Below are 15,529 nucleotides of genomic sequence, written 5' to 3'. Positions count from 1 at the left end.
CCGCATTCCAGCGGGCCACCAGGGAATCAGCTGAAAGGCCATCAACATGGGATAAAGCATCCCCTACCACTCTCTGGAAACCATTTGGATCCATTAAGTGGCGGGGGCGGACCATCCGAATTGGTCCCACCTCCCTGCAGAGGGGAAGGGTCGCGGAGAAGTCCAGTTGCACCAGGAAGTGATCTGACCATGGCACTTCTTTTGTTTCACTTTTACTTAGTGTCAGATCACCCACGTCACTAGAGGTGAACACCAGGTCTAAGGCATGTCCATGACTATGAGTTGGGCCAAACTTATTCAGGGACAGCCCCATGGAGGCCATGCTTTCCACGAAGTCCCGAGCGGCCCCTTGTAAGGTCGTGTCGGCATGGATGTTAAAATCCCCTAGGACAACCAAACTAGGTGTCTCCAGGAGAAAATCCGCCACGACCTGAAGCAGCTCAGACAGGGAATCCTTGGTGCAGCGGGGAGGCCGGTACACCAATAGGAATCCTGTACTGCCCCTATTGCCCAACTTCCAGAACATGCACTCAGAAAACTGGATCTTCCCAGTAGGACGCCTGGTGCAAGCTAGTGACTTCCTAAAAATCACTGCAACCCCCCCTCCCCGCCCACATGACCTGGGTTGCTGTGCGTAAGAGAAACCTGGTGGGCAAGCAGCGGCAAGAACAGGCCCATCTGCTTCCTCCAACCAGGTCTCTGTCGCACATGCCAGGTCAAATCCTCCATCCACAATCAGGTCGTGGATGGCAGTGGTTTTATTCATCATTGACCTGGCATTACACAGCAACACCTTCAGGTCATGTAGGTTTCCCCTGTTGATTCCAGTATCCATCCGGTCAAGGCCAGACCCGGAGGCAGGGATAGTCTTCAAACAACGACTAAACCTGCCTCCTCGGTAATGACATGGTCTGGTCTTAGCGTAACTCCGCCTCCTGCCCATGATCACCGAGATCGGATGTCCCAGTGCTTCCCCCCCTGTGGAACTTGTCCCAGCCATCGTGTTGGCTGGGGCCCCACTCCCAGGCAGCCCTGATCCCGCCCCTTAAAAACAAAACGCAAACTATACAGAACCAATAAAACAACAACAACAAAAAAGAACAGAACAATTATAATAAAATTAATCCCCAACCAAATATCCATTCCACCCACCCCCAACAAAGGAAAAAAGGAAAAAAAGAAATAAAAATTTAAATTGCCACCGACTGCTTGAGGACATTTTAAAGCACATTAACCCCCTGGAACAGGGAAGCAATGGCAGAACACTTCCCACCCTTCCCAAAAAGTTTGTTCCAAAAAGGGCCTGGGCCACGCCCCCTGGGCCAGTTGGAAAAGGCCCTGGAGTGGAGCAGGCCCTGCAGTCCTCACCCAGCCGATGGTCCGAGGCCTCACTGCAGCAGGAGTCCCTTTATAGCTGGGAGAGAGGGCCTGGGCCACGCCCCCTGGGCCAGTTGGAAAAGGCCCTGGAAGGGAGCAGGCCCTGCAGTCCTCACCCAGCCGATGGTCCGAGGCTTCCCCGCAGCAGGAGTCCCTTTATAGCTGGGAGAGAGGGCCTGGGCCACGCCCCCTGGGCCAGTTGGAAAAGGCCCTGGAAGGGAGCAGGCCCTGCAGTCCTCACCCAGCCGATGGTCCGAGGCTTCCCCGCAGCAGGAGTCCCTTTATAGCTGGGAGAGAGGGCCTGGGCCACGCCCCCTGGGCCAGTTGGAAAAGGCCCTGGAAGGGAGCAGGCCCTGCAGTCCTCACCCAGCCGATGGTCCGAGGCCTCACTGCAGCAGGAGTCCCTTTATAGCTGGGAGAGAGGGCCTGGGCCACGCCCCCTGGGCCAGTTGGAAAAGGCCCTGGAATGGAGCAGGCCCTGCAGTCCTCACCCAGCCGATGGTCCGAGGCCTCACTGCAGCAGGAGTCCCTTTATAGCTGGGAGAGAGGGCCTGGGCCACGCCCCCTGGGCCAGTTGGAAAAGGCCCTGGAATGGAGCAGGCCCTGCAGTCCTCACCCAGCCGATGGTCCGAGGCCTCACTGCAGCAGGAGTCCCTTTATAGCTGGGAGAGAGGGCCTGGGCCACGCCCCCTGGGCCAGTTGGAAAAGGCCCTGGAATGGAGCAGGCCCTGCAGTCCTCACCCAGCCGATGGTCCGAGGCCTCACTGCAGCAGGAGTCCCTTTATAGCTGGGAGAGAGGGCCTGGGCCACGCCCCCTGGGCCAGTTGGAAAAGGCCCTGGAAGGGAGCAGGCCCTGCAGTCCTCACCCAGTCGATGGAAACTGCTCCAGCGCAGCAGACCCCCGGGAAAACCTCAAATCGAGCATTTTGAGGACATGGAATCTGGCAGGTGTCAAAAGTGGGCTCCCCCCTCCCTGGAAAGTTCTGTTTTTGAGCTCCGAGAACGAGGGGGTTGGAGCTGTGACACATCGGACAAAAAGCTTCCTGTGATTATACGAAGCTGCGAGACTGTGAGGCATTAGCGGTCAATTCTTCCAACATCAAAAGCATTTAAGGACTGTATTGTGAGTACCTTTTACGTTTGGATTATATATATGGCTAACTAAAGACCTGACCCCAAGAGTCACTAAATCTGAGATTTGCCCAAGGACTTGTTCCGATCATAATGCTGTGTTGACAGAGTTAAAATTGTCTCTACAGGGTACTTTTAGATGGCAGATGAATGATGCTTTACTGAGAAATGAATTGATTGTAAATAAAGCTCAAAAGACCCTAAAGGACTATTTTGAATTGAACCTGAATCAAGACAAGAAGTTGAAGAGGCAATTGCCCAAATGAAAATAGGCAAAGCACTGGGACCTGATGGTTTAAATTCCAAGTATTATAAAATATTTAAGGATTGGCTCATACAACCATTGATGGATGTTTGTAACAAAATATTAAAGGGGGACAAAGCACCCGACTCCTGGAAAGAGGCCTTCATCACTCTGATACCCAAACCAGATACAGATAGAGCTCAAGTAAGGAATCAGCGACCAATTTCCTTGTTGAATGTGGATTATAAAATATTTGCAAATCTTTTGGCTAAAAGATTGAAGAAGGTTTTGAATAAGCACATATATAAAGATCAATCAGGTTTTTTACCTGAGAGGCATATGAAAGATAATATTAGGAATGTACTGGAAAAATTAGAGGCAAAAAAGAATCCTAAAGCAATGTTAATGTTTAGTGATGCAGAGAAAGCCTTTGATAATGTTTCTTGGAGTTTTATGAAACAGAACTTGTGTAATATAGGGATCGGTCAAAAATTTTTAAATGATATTAATGCAATTTACTTTGAGCAGAAAGCAAAAATTATAATTAACAATGTGGTCTCAGAAGAAATCAGGATTGAGAAGGGAACCAGGCAAGGGTGCCCACTTTTCCCCCTGCTTTCTATTTCTGTCCTAGAGGTGCTGCTGAATATGATAAGGAAGAATGAGGAAGTTAAAGGCATAGTAGTGGGAACTAAACAATATAAGTTAAAAGCCTTTGCTGATGATTTGGTATTGACTTTACAGGACCCTGAGATCAGTGCAATCAAAGCACTGAAGATAATTCAACAGTTCGGACAAGTTGCAGGTTTCAAATTGAATAAGAATAAAACCAAAGTTTTAGGGGGGGAAATAACGATACATGAAAAACTTAACTTAGAGGAACCCACAGGGCTGAAGTTTGTGAAAAAGGTGAAATATCTGGGTGTAAATATGACTGCAAAAAAATTGCATTTGTACAAAGACAACTATGAAAAGTTATGGAAAGATATCAAAAGAGATTTGGATATTTGGACAAGGTTGAAACTATCTTTGATGGGCCGAATTTCTGCGATAAAGATGAATGTATTGCCTAAGTTGTTGTTTTTGTTCCAAGTACTCCCTATCATTGATAAGTTGAATTGTTTTAAGGAATGGCAAAAGGTATTATCTAAATTTATCTGGCAGGGGAAAAAACCCAGAATTAAGTTTAAATCATTAACAGATGTAAAAGAGAGAGGGGGTTTCTCCCTGCCAGATTTAAGGATTTACTTTGAAGCTGCAGCCTTTTGCTGGCTGAAACAATGGTTTTTATTGGAAGATACAGATGTTTTGGATTTGGAAGGTTTTGACAGTGTATTTGGTTGGCATGCATATTTATGGTATGACAAGATAAAAGCTCACAAAGGATTTAAAAATCATATAATTAGAAAATCTTTGTATGATGTTTGGATAAGATACAGGGATTTGTTAGAAAGGAAAACACCCAGATGGATATCACCATCAGAAGCTAAAACTCATAAAAGGTTGAATATGAAAGCTACATGGTTGAAGTATTATGATCAGTTGAAAGATAAATTAGATGATTTAATCCAGTACATCCAGATAAATGAAGTGTTTAAAATGGATAAGAAAATCGGTTTTCAAACAGAGAAATCCAATCTGGAAACACAATTATTAGATACAAAACCAAAAAATCTATATAAGATGTATAATTTATTGCTGGAATGGCATACGAGAGATGAACAAGTGAAATCTGTAATGATTGAATGGGCCAGGGATGTGGGGCACAATATCATGATGGTGGATTGGGATAAATTGTGGGGAAAAGAATTGGAAGAAACAAGATTTACCAACTATCGAAGAATGGCAGATGAAGATGATGGACTATATGGAATTTGCCAAACTGACCGGGAGACTCTGAGACCAGAGAGAAGAGATGGTGGAAGAAGATTGGAAGAAGCTTAAGGAATATTTGAAAAAATATGTTAATATTTAAATCTCAGAATAGTTCTGGAAGTGGATATAGGCTGTAGGGTTAGAAGTAGAAGATAGTGTATTTTAAAATAATATTATTTGTAAGCGATAAAATGTGAAGTTAATTTAAGTGTGATAAAAAAAGATGGTTAGAAACTATGATATATGTAAACTGCTAAAGAAGAAGTAAAATGAAAATCAGATAGGTGGGACTTGGGGAAGCCCACCTAACAATGTCTGGAAAAATAAGGATAAGAGAATAATCTGTTTGTGTTGTTTGCTTTTTGTTTGTGTTCTTTATTTGTGTTATAAAATGAATTTTTTTTTGAAAAAAAAGAAGAAAGCTTTGCTTCGTGAAGCCCCTGCAGATGCTGAGTTCCTGACTTCCCTCCCAGATGACAGGAAGCGAAAGACACACCTCCATTGCCCTGTGTCCTTCCAGCCTCTTTCCTCCCTTGCTCCCTTCTGCCGGTTTGTGTGCCTGACTTAGATATCCTGCGTACTGTATTTTTTTACTTCTGAAACTGGATTTGCTCTCAGGAGCAAAGTTTTGTGCCTCACTGGGGACCCAGTGAGAACTGTATGCTTTGAAAGCTCAGTAAACTATTACTGAAGAAGTCCTGCTGCCCTGGAGTTGCTCTACTCAAGCATGCAAGATGGTTTTTGCACCAAACTCTGTCATCCCCCCACCGCATGATCTCCAAGCACTGCTTCTTCACCAGAACTTCATCCCTGCCTCCTAAGCATTCTGAAAAAAACTTGAAATGCTGTAATTTAATGTAAGATTTTGCCCCAAGCCTAATTGCAAGAGGGGGGAGGAGGGGCTACAGGTACCAGGGAAGATTCCTGGGGGGCCCATCTTCACTCTTGAACCCCATGGGGCAACCCCAGAGCTCCTGCTTATTCTGGGGTTTGGGGAAGATAGTACTTTTCCATAGTCCCAGAAGTTTTCATTCAGTCATGCTGGTAGGGAGTTTTCCTGCCAGAGGCCCACAGTGCATATTACTATCATACTGATTGCACTGTTGTTTCTGCTTTTGCTGTCATAGAGCGGGTGGGTGCAGGGGGGGGAGGCACCAGCTGGGGGACCCACAAGGGAAGAAGGCTCAGAGCCCAGGGACTGGTGGTGGGATGGCGATGAGCAGAAAGAGGGAGAAAAGGGAGCAGAAGGGGAGGGGAGATGTTGCAAGCTGAGGAGGAAACAGGGTTTGGTGAGCAGGAAGAGTCTGGTGCAGAGAGCAGTTCAGCCTCAGAGGGAGGAGAGGAGGGAGCCAGGAGACCCAGAGGAGGCCGGCTGCTGAAGCATCCAGGGAGACTCCCCCTCCTGCTGTGACCAGCTCCCCTCTCCCCCTAGTCTCTTAGAGCACACAGAGAAACCTGGTTCAGACCCCATGAGCCTGTACATGATATTAACAGGTGGTGTTTTTTTGTCCCAACATGCATCACTTTAATCTTATTGATAATGAACTGTATTTTCTGCCCATTCACTCCCTTTGAAGAAGTCCTTTTGGAGCTCCTTGCAATCTCTCTTTCTTGGAAAAACCCTGGACAATTTACTGCCATCAGCAAACTTTGCTACCTCCTAAGTCTATATCATTTATGAACAGGTTGAAAAGCCACAGGTCCCAATACTGATCTTGAGGGGACTCCGCTTTCTGCTCCTCTCCAGAGAACTGTCCGTTTACTCTCTTGGTGTTTCAGAAGGAGGGCTGCCTCCGACAGAGGGGCACATTTTTCTTCTAAGGGCACATTTCCGGGGTCCCCACAGTGCCCCCCAGCCTGGCTCCATTTGGCCAGGGCAGCTGTGTTTTGTTTTGCTGCAGATGAGCCTGCCCCCTGAAATATGGGGTCTTAAAGGAACTTTGATGGGGGCAGAGGGGTCGCAGCTTCCCCACACTTGTGAAGGAGCCATGAGGGGGAGGCAGGTGTAATTGGGGGGAGTAGTGTGGAGGAATGAGCGAGACAGAGCTTCTGGAGCCTGTGCTGCCCCCTCCTTGCCTGCTCCCTGAAACTTTCCTGAGCCTCTCCCCTTTTCATTTCAATGACTGGGGGTCCCGCACAGCCCTCAGGGCACCTCAGTATCTTGGGAGGGGGGAGCTATTTTGTTTGCTGAGGGCAGGGACACAATCCTGTCTCATTGCGGGGTGTCAGGCTTTTCGGTAAGAGGCTCAGGTGGAAAAGCACTGAGAAGGAAAAAATCCTGGGGTGCTGATTTCCTCCGCTGCCCAGCTCCCCAGGGGGCCACACCCCACGGTCCCTCCGGGGTCAGCAAAGAAGGAGAATCCAGGCAAGTTAAAGGAGCAAAACAGCGGTCCGTAGACCTGATCTTTATTTGTAGCAACAAGGTTCATTCACACAAAGAGTAGGAAACCCGAGAATATGGTTGCATGAACTTTTAAGACTTTTACCCCCTTTCCCATAATAAATTCTCCAACAACTTCATCAATACATGACATGGGGCTTTTTCGGGGGTTGTTGCTGTTGGCGTTTTGTATTTATATTTTAGATCTTCTTGTGATTCATGTGGAAATTGTTCAATTATTCAATTTTTCAATCCCAGCATTCCAAACTAACCCTATCGCTGTCTAGCATTACCTAAAATTTACTCTTCTACTGTAATTACCATTAATATATTAATGTCATTGATACATGCGTATAAAACTTTAACTACAAACACCAAGACATTTCACTGAAACTTTCAATAAATGTGCATGCATGCACTTTCCAAGAGTCTCATTCGAGAGCCAGTGGGGTGCAGTGCTTAAGAGTTTTGGACTAGGAACTGGGAGACCTGGGTTCAAATCCCCACTCAGCCATGCAGCTCACTGGGTGATGGCTTCACGGCCCAACCTACCTCACAGGGTTGTAGTCAGGATTAAACAATGAGGGGGAGAACGACTTAAGACCACACTGAGCTTCTTGAAGAAACAGGTGGTATATAAAGGCATCCAATAAATTTCGCTAAGAAGAAAGGTAAGATTCTGCTCTTAGGCAAGACGAATCAGGTGCACAAATATAAGATGGGGGATACCGGGCTTGCCAGTAGTACATGTGGAAAAGGGGTCTTAGACTAACATGAGTCAACAGTATGATGCAGCAGCAAAAAAGGCTGTTATTCTAGGTTGCGTCCAAAGAAGTCAAGTGTCCAGATCAAGAGAAGTAACAGCCCCAATTTCTTCTGCCTTGTTCAGACCACACCTGGAGTCCTGTGTCCAGTTCTGGGTGCCCCAATTTAAGGATTTTGACAAGCTGGATGGTGTGCAGAGGGGGGTGAGCAAGACAATTAAGAGTTGGGAAACCAAGCCTTCTGAGGAACAGGAAGGACTATCACGTGGAAGATTGAACAAGCTTGTTTTCACCAGCTCTGGAGGCTGCGACCCAAACCAATGGCTTCAAATTAGAGATGCCCTTGGAAGGTTGTGGACTCTCCTTCCTTGGAGGTTTGTAAGGAGAAGTTTGAAGGCAATATGTCATGGAAGCTTTAGTTGAGAGTCCTGCAATGGACTAGACAACCCAGGGGTCTCCTGCAGGTCTAAAATTCTATGATTCTCCCCTGTATGAATTCTTTGATGGGCCATGAGGTTAGTCCTCTTACTGAAGCTCTTTCCACATTCCAAGCACTGATATGGTTTCTCACCACTGTGAATTCTTTGGTGGGAAGTGAGGTTGTCCTTCCGGGTGAAGCTCTTCCCACATTCCAAGCACTGATAGGGTTTCTCCCCAGTGTGGATTATTTGATGGGCCATGAGGTTGGTCCTCTTACCAAAGCTCTTTTCACATTCCAAGCACTGATATGGTTTCTTACCACTGTGAATTATTTGATGGGAAGGGAGACTTTGCTTCTGACTGAAGCTCTTTTCACATTCCAAGCACTGATATGGTTTCTCACCACTGTGAATTCTTTGGTGGGAAGTGAGACCGGAGCTCACAGTGAAGCTCTTCCCACATTGGGAGCACTGTTATGGTTTCTCACCACTGTGAATTCTTGGGTGTGCCACGAGACTGGCACGGTGACTAAAGGTCTTTCCACATTCCAAACACTGATATGGTTTTCCCCCTGTGTGAATTCTTTGGTGGGAAGTGAGATCGGCTCTCTGGAGGAAACTCTTTCCACAATCCAATCATTGATAGGATTTCTCCCCGGTATGAATGCTTTGATGGGTAGCGAGATGGGCGCTTTTACAGAAGCTCTTTCCACGTTCCAAGCACTGTGAATTCTTTGGTGGGAAGTGAGATTGGCTCTATGGCAGTAACTCTTTCCACATTCCGAGCACTGATAGGGTTTCTCACCACTGTGAATTCTTTGATGGGAAGTGAGATTTTGCTTCCGACTGAAGCTATTCCCACATTCCAAGCACTGATAGGGTTTCTCACCACTGTGAATTCTTTGATGGGAAATGAGACTTGCCTTCTGACTGAAGCTGTTTCCACAGCTCATGCATTGATAGGGTTTCTCCCCAGTATGAATTCTTTGGTGGGAAGTGAGACCGGAGCTCACAGTGAAACTCTTCCCACATTCTGAGCACTGATAGGGTTTCTCACCACTGTGAATTCTTTGATGGGCCGTGAGATTTGCCCTGTGATTGAAGCTCCGCCCACATTCCAAGCACTGATAGGGTTTCTCACCTGTATGAATTATTTGATGGGCTGTGAGATGGGTGCTCTGACTGAAGCTCTTTCCACACTCTTGGCATTGAAATGGCTTCTCCCCCCTGTGAATTCTCTGATGTTTACGGAAGGTTGTGCTTGTATTAAAGCTTTCCCTACAATCCAAGCCCTGATAGGGTTTCTCCCTGCTGTGAGTTATTTGATGTGAAATGAGATGTGCACTCGTACTGAAGCTCTTTCCACATTCCAAGTATTTCAGTGGGTCCTCCCCTGTGGGAATTATTTCTTGTGAAGTGAGGCTTTCATTCCAACAGAAAGTTCCCCCCCATTCAGAGAACTGAGAGGGTTTCTTCCCAATAGCATTTCTTTGGAGGGTAGTCGAATTTGAGCTGTGACTGAAGCTCTCTCCACACTCCAAGAGTGGCAATGGCTTCTCCACTGTGTGGATTCTGTCATGGGCATCCTCTCTCTCTATTTCCGAATCATCACCACCTGCAATGAAGAAATGGATTAGAGCTGCAGGAAGAAATGGAGTGCCACTGTATTGAATATTGATCTCTAACCCTTGTGATAGAGGAAGAATTCCATGCATCAACACTGCTGACCACACACTAGAGGTGGGCAGTGTTAGAAACAGAGATAGGACAGCTAGGACATAAAGAGGACCTTAAACCTAGGTTATGGGCTCAAAAATGGTATGTCCATATGCACTCTCTTATGACAAAAATACAAAGCTGAAAAGGAATGAACAGCAGCTGAAATAATATGTTCATTTTTCACATGGTCTGGTCCTTCCCCTGCCCACCCCTCTGAGTTTTTAAGAAGGTCTCTCCTTCAGTCTTTAGAGAGTAGCTGGAAGTGGGGAGGCAGAAAAAGGTCCTCCTTTCCTTCCACTCTGCACTTTTAATCCAAAATCTTAGATTCTGCGAGCAGAGCTCGGAAACTGCTCGTGTCTATGACATTCCCTGTTGCAAAATGTGCCTAGCACCATGCGAGTTTCAGACAATGGAGGTGGTGGATGATTGTGTCTACCTAAGAAACCAACAACCTCTTCGTTGATGCTGACCTGGACAAGTGTACTGGCGAGGCAGTTCCGGCAACGGCTCACCTCTCCAAAAGAGTACAGTGGTACCTCTGGTTAAGAACTTAATTCGTTCTGGAGGTCTGTTCTTAACCTGAAACTGTTCTTACCCTGAGGTACCACTTTAGCTAATGGGGCCTACCGCTGCCGCCATGCCGCTGCCGCACAATTTCTGTTCTCATCCTGAAGCAAAGTTCTTAACCCAAGGTACTATTTCTGGGTTAGCGGAGTCTGTAACCTGAAGCGTCTGTAACCTGAAGTGTCTGTAACCCGAGGGACCACCGTATGGGTGAATGGGATGCTAACCAATACCAAGATGAAGGTCTATCAGGATTGTGTGTTGAGCAAGCTGCTTTGTGAAGTGAATTGTGGACAATTACAACCATCAGAAACAACCCCTCAATGCCTTCCACAAGCTCTGTGTCAGGAAGATTTTGGGAAATACAAGGCAGGACAGTGTCAAACAAAGATGTGCTTTCCTAACCTCAAATTCCCAGCATGTTCCCACTCCATTCTCAGCAAGCTCTATGCTGGGTTCATCATGTCCACGGTCAAAACCTGCTGATAGCCCTCCATTTAAGGTCAGTTTTGGGGGTATTAGAATCCCAGGTGCTGCAAGTGGCCCTGCAGAGCTCCCTCAAAACCAGGGAGGCTTATCACAGAGAGAGATGCATGGAATTTCCAAAGAGAGATTATGATCCACAAGGGAGCCTTACTGAGAGAGGCCACTATCCCACAATTCTCCTCCATGACTTCCTTATGCAGAGCTCTCTGGTCAGGATCCAGCAACGCCCATTCCTCATCTGTGAAACGAACAGCGACATCTTCAAAGCACACTGGACCCTAAGAGAGAAAGGGAAAGATCCTCTTTAGACAGCACTAAGGTTGTCTGCTACACATTGCTCTGTTTCTTTCTGCTTATTAAATGGTGTTTTGTTTCAATGGGATCGTCCTGCTGCAGATTTTAATTTGGGTGCTCTTTTTAATGTCTTAGTGGAATTCTTTTCTTGTGTGATTTAGTGACGGACATTAATCTTAGTGTAAATGGGTAGAACTCTACATTGTGTTCTTAAAATCCTTCTGTCTGTGCCAAATGGAAGGATCCCCTCTCTGCTCCCCATGTGATGTTCTTGGGGGGGGGAGACCCTTCTGATGCCCTAAAGACAACTTCAAGAAGTGCACTGCAGGAATGGAGGGAGGAGAAGGTGGGGAAAGCTCCATTGTGCAACTGATGTGACAGGATAGGTGAATCCTGGGAACTGTTTTTTTGTAGCCTTGATGAACTGCTTAGAAGTCTATTTTAGCATTCAATGATAACTCTAGAAATAAAACGACAATGACTTATGAATGATCTTATTGACCTTCAGAAGGTGAGTTAAGGCAAAGTGGCTGTTCCTTATTCTCAGCACATTAAGCTTCTCGAATGGCATTCCCAACCTCTTGGCTTTTGTCCAAGCTGCCCTTGACAAAGACGCCTTAAGAGAAGCTTGGACAGAAGCCAAGAGGAGGAGAGAGATTTTTGGGGGGCCAGAGGCACCCTGGCTGCCCCACCCCTCAGCCCCCTTCCCCACAGGGCTCCCTCCCTCTACCTGAGCTGCTTCCACAGCCGTTGCTTCTCCCTCCACACCAGGAATAGATGGAAGAGGAGGTCTTGCTGGCATCATCTGGTCACCTGCAAGAGACAGAGGTAAGTGGGAAGCCAGGAGTGCAGCTGCTCTCCAAAAAGTCTCACCTTCTGAGTGCATCTGGACATTTGGACCCATTTCATAATTTAGTTGGGTTAAAAAATACAACTCCCTCCTTGGTGCTCTTGGCCCCAAGTGTCTTCCCCCACCCCCCAAAAAAGATGACAAGAACCCATCGATTTGTTTTGATATCCACAGAAAGGGACCAAACGGAGAACGGACTCCTTCCTTACCCAGCAGCCTCTCTCTGGTTTTCAACGGAGTCCTTTTGGTCTCAGAGGAATCTGGGCCCATTTCTGCAAACAGATTCTGTCTCTGAAATAGCAACAAATATTCAAAACAGAAACTATGAAGAAGAGTTAGAAAAGGAATGACAGAGGCAAAAACTGAAGGGCAATCTGATAGCATTGAATGGCTGCTTTCCAAAAAAGGATGGTATATTAACAGAGAATTTTCAGATATTGTCACTCACGTTCGGAGCCCCTTTGGAGTATCTAGATGAAAGTCTCTCTCACCTGCTGCTCTGCCTGCTTTCTCTCCTCCGCCTGACTCAGTAGGAAACCTTCGGCCAGGGCCACCGCCTGAGAACTGCTCTCCGCTCCACATTCCCTCACCCAGCTCTCCATCTCCAGTGGAAGGACAGCCAGGAACTGCTCCAAGATCACCAGGTCCAGCATCTCAGCTTTCGTGTGCCTTTCTGGCTTCAGCCATTGATGGTAAAGGTGGTAGAGTCGGCTGCAAACCTCTCGAGGTCCTTTGGCCTCCTGGAAGCAGAACTGCCTCAATTGCTGGCTCTGCACCTCTGAGCGGAGAGTGTCCTCCTCACCCAGGATCTTCTGCACAGTTTTTCCCCAGAATCCCCCACTGCTCCCGGTTCTGATGGCATGGCCTCTTCCTGCTTCAGGGCCAGCTGAGTTTTTCTCATCCATCTGTGCTCTCAGGAAGCCTCCAAGAGAGAGAATCCCTTGATCTTCTGCCAAGCTCTGTCTGTCTGAATTAGAGATCCTTGCAAATTCTACAAAGCAAATACATCGCTCTGTTACAAAACTGACATATTGCCTGGAAGAGAAAAATATTCCGTGAGGAAGTATGTATGAGTCTTGGAAGAGCCAGCTCTGGACTGCACCACAACCCAGACTCTTGAGGTTTCTTTAGAAAGGAGAAGGAAAACGTATTTTTCGCTCCATAAAATGCACCAGAGCATAAGGCACACCTAGTTTTTAGAAGGGGATGCAAGAAAAAAAATATTTTTAAAGGGAGCTCTGAGCAGAGCCTGTATGCATCCCAGGCTCTGCTCAGTGCTCCCTTTCACGAGTCGCGTGGAGCGTGTGTGTGGCGCTTGCAGGCTTTTCCCCAGGAGGGAGAAGCCCCCAAGAGCCGCACACATGCTCCACGCGGCTAGTGAAAGGGAGTGTGGCTCTTGGGAGCTTTTCCAGGAGGTGGGGGAAGGGACTGAGGGGCTGCCCTCTGTCCCTTCCCCCACCTCCCACAAAAGCCAGCAAGAGCCACACGCTCTTTAAACGGTGCACGGCTCCTGCGGGCTTTTCTACGAGGAGGGAGAAGGGACTGACTGGCCACGTCAGTCCCTCCTCCCTCCTCGGGGAAAAGCCTGCAAGAGCCGGGCGGAGCGTATGTGCGGCTCTTGGGGGTGTTTTCTGCCTGCCTCCCGCCTGCATTCCCTCCATAAGACGCACACACATTTCCCCTTTTTAGGAGGGAAAAAGTGTGTCTTATGGAGAGAAAAATACGGTAAGTCTCCAGCCCTCCTAGAGGGAAAGTGACCATTCAAAATGTGCAGGGAACTGCTGGTCTTTCTGAGAGATGAATCAGCCTGGTTGCTGCTGCCTTTCAGAGTTTTCAATCAAGGAATGAAGTCAGAACTGTGATTGACAAGTGACTCATTTGTACTGAGTGTTATCTGAGCATTGGGTTATGGTGGAGGTCCTAACTCAGGACTCCTCAAGAGTTGTCTCCTGCCCAACCCCATTCAGAGCACATTTATTCCCTTATCTGGCTAACTTCTGAGGGCCAAATGACATGTGGGTGGGGTCAAAGGACAACAACACTCGAAAGCAAATAAAGTGGGACTCGCCTTTCTAAGCGTGTAATGTGTTTTCAACTGTTCTTATTGCTGTTTTTTAAATTTTGTAATCTGCTCTTGGAAATTCGGGTGATGGGCAGGGAACAAGCAATAATGATGATGATGTTACATTGCTTAACATGCCCCCTCCCCAGTCATGAATACTTGAGGGCACTCCTGGGTCCATCATGGTCGCTTGAGGCTCAGGTGCCCATGTCCAGCTCAGGCTAGTTCCCCACCCCACAGACCTTCTGGGACAGAGAGGACATGGCCCTGGTCCTTCCTGCTCTGCACCAGATGGGATGGTTGCAACGCTCTCTGTGTGGAACTGCCCTTGAAGGCGACTTGGGAACTGGTCCAAAATGCAGCAGCCAGATGATTGGCTGGGCTGCCTCTCTTTATGAATGGCATTTCTCTCCCACCTCCTTGTCCAAGGAGATCAAGGTGGCATCCATGGGTCTACCCCTCCCCACTGAGTCCCCCCACAACAAACACATTGGATTCCTGTTTTAAAACAGTTGCACTGGTTGTTTCCTTTCCAGCAGGACCTCTCCTGCTCTCATTGCCTTGGCTTGTGAGACCTCCAGTGGTGCTTTCATAGAACTATAGAAGTGGATGGCACCCCAAGGATCATCTAGCTCAACCCCAGGCAATCTGAGAGGCCACGCTTGCATCTGGAGGAACTGAGCACTGGAGGAGAAAATGGGCCCTGCAGGATCAGGCCAGAGGCCTCCCTCCTATAGGGGAGACAGAGAAGAGGAGCCACCCATTGCCCTCTCCTCCTCCTACTCCACGGATTGGCCTCCTCCTCTTTTAACGCCACCTTTATTGGTGGCCTCTGCCTCTTGTGGGAGGGAGTTCCACAGGTTTTACTCTGTCCTGCAAGAGGAAGCGCTTTCTCTTCTCTGCCTTCCTTCCTTCTTTCCTTCCTTCCTTCCTTCCTTCCTTCCTTCCTTGCACCAGTGAGGTTTTAGGGACCAGGGTATATTTCATGTCCGAATGTTTCCATCCGCGGACAACCTCTGTCATAAAAGGGGACTGATCCATACATCTGAATGGGGTTTCTCTGCATGCATTTCCCCGCTCCTGGACCCAAGGGGCCAGCAGCGCATCCATGCAAAGGAAGAGCAGAGCTGCCGCCCTCCTGCGACCCTCCGCGCCCTGACTTGCCCCCCTCTTGCCATGCAGCGCTGGGACCCCCGCTCTCCCCATGGGCCCTATCCTGGGAGAGAGGAGACTCACCGGATCCCAGCAGGTGCCTCCAGGCAGCCTCTGCAGAGCCGAACCAACGGGACCCCCACAAGCCCGACTTCTTGCAGGAAAGGGAGGGATTGGGCTTTCGCTCTGGAGGACCTGCCCCCCCCCGTCTT

General features: G+C 47.9%; 1 protein-coding gene and 2 pseudogenes across 1 annotated transcript; 1 reads left to right on the top strand and 2 right to left on the bottom strand.

The window, feature by feature from the left end:
- LOC128421753 (zinc finger protein ZFP2-like) overlaps positions 1–15,529 on the top strand; it is a 461,814-nt pseudogene that overhangs the window by 111,223 nt on the left and 335,062 nt on the right.
- Positions 6,649–9,901, bottom strand: LOC128422911 (zinc finger protein OZF-like; annotated as a pseudogene).
- Positions 10,266–12,381, bottom strand: LOC128421767 (putative KRAB domain-containing protein ZNF788). Its single transcript, XM_053404950.1, has 3 exons — positions 12,313–12,381; positions 11,984–12,066; positions 10,266–11,237 (listed from the first exon to the last, which is right to left on the bottom strand). The coding sequence occupies exons 1-3, from the start codon at positions 12,371–12,373 to the stop codon at positions 10,992–10,994; spliced, it is 390 nt and encodes a 129-aa protein (XP_053260925.1). The 5' UTR covers positions 12,374–12,381; the 3' UTR covers positions 10,266–10,991.

This window comes from Podarcis raffonei, chromosome 10, assembly GCF_027172205.1.
Source record: "Podarcis raffonei isolate rPodRaf1 chromosome 10, rPodRaf1.pri, whole genome shotgun sequence".
NCBI classification, from domain to species: Eukaryota; Metazoa; Chordata; class Lepidosauria; order Squamata; family Lacertidae; genus Podarcis; species Podarcis raffonei.
This window is presented reverse-complemented; position numbering and strand designations above follow the sequence as displayed.

What these genes read in the sequence shown, in the direction of transcription:
- LOC128421767 (XM_053404950.1), bottom strand. Translation starts at nt 12,373, where the DNA reads ATGGGCCCAGATTCCTCTGAGACCAAAAGGACTCCGTTGAAAACCAGA. An exon ending in AACCAGAGAGAGGCTGCTGG is followed by an intron (nt 12,067 to 12,312) that starts GTAAGGAAGGAG and finishes TGTCTCTTGCAG; the next exon opens with GTGACCAGATGATGCCAGCA. An exon ending in CGGCTGTGGAAGCAGCTCAG is followed by an intron (nt 11,238 to 11,983) that starts GTAGAGGGAGGG and finishes TTTCTCTCTTAG; the next exon opens with GGTCCAGTGTGCTTTGAAGA.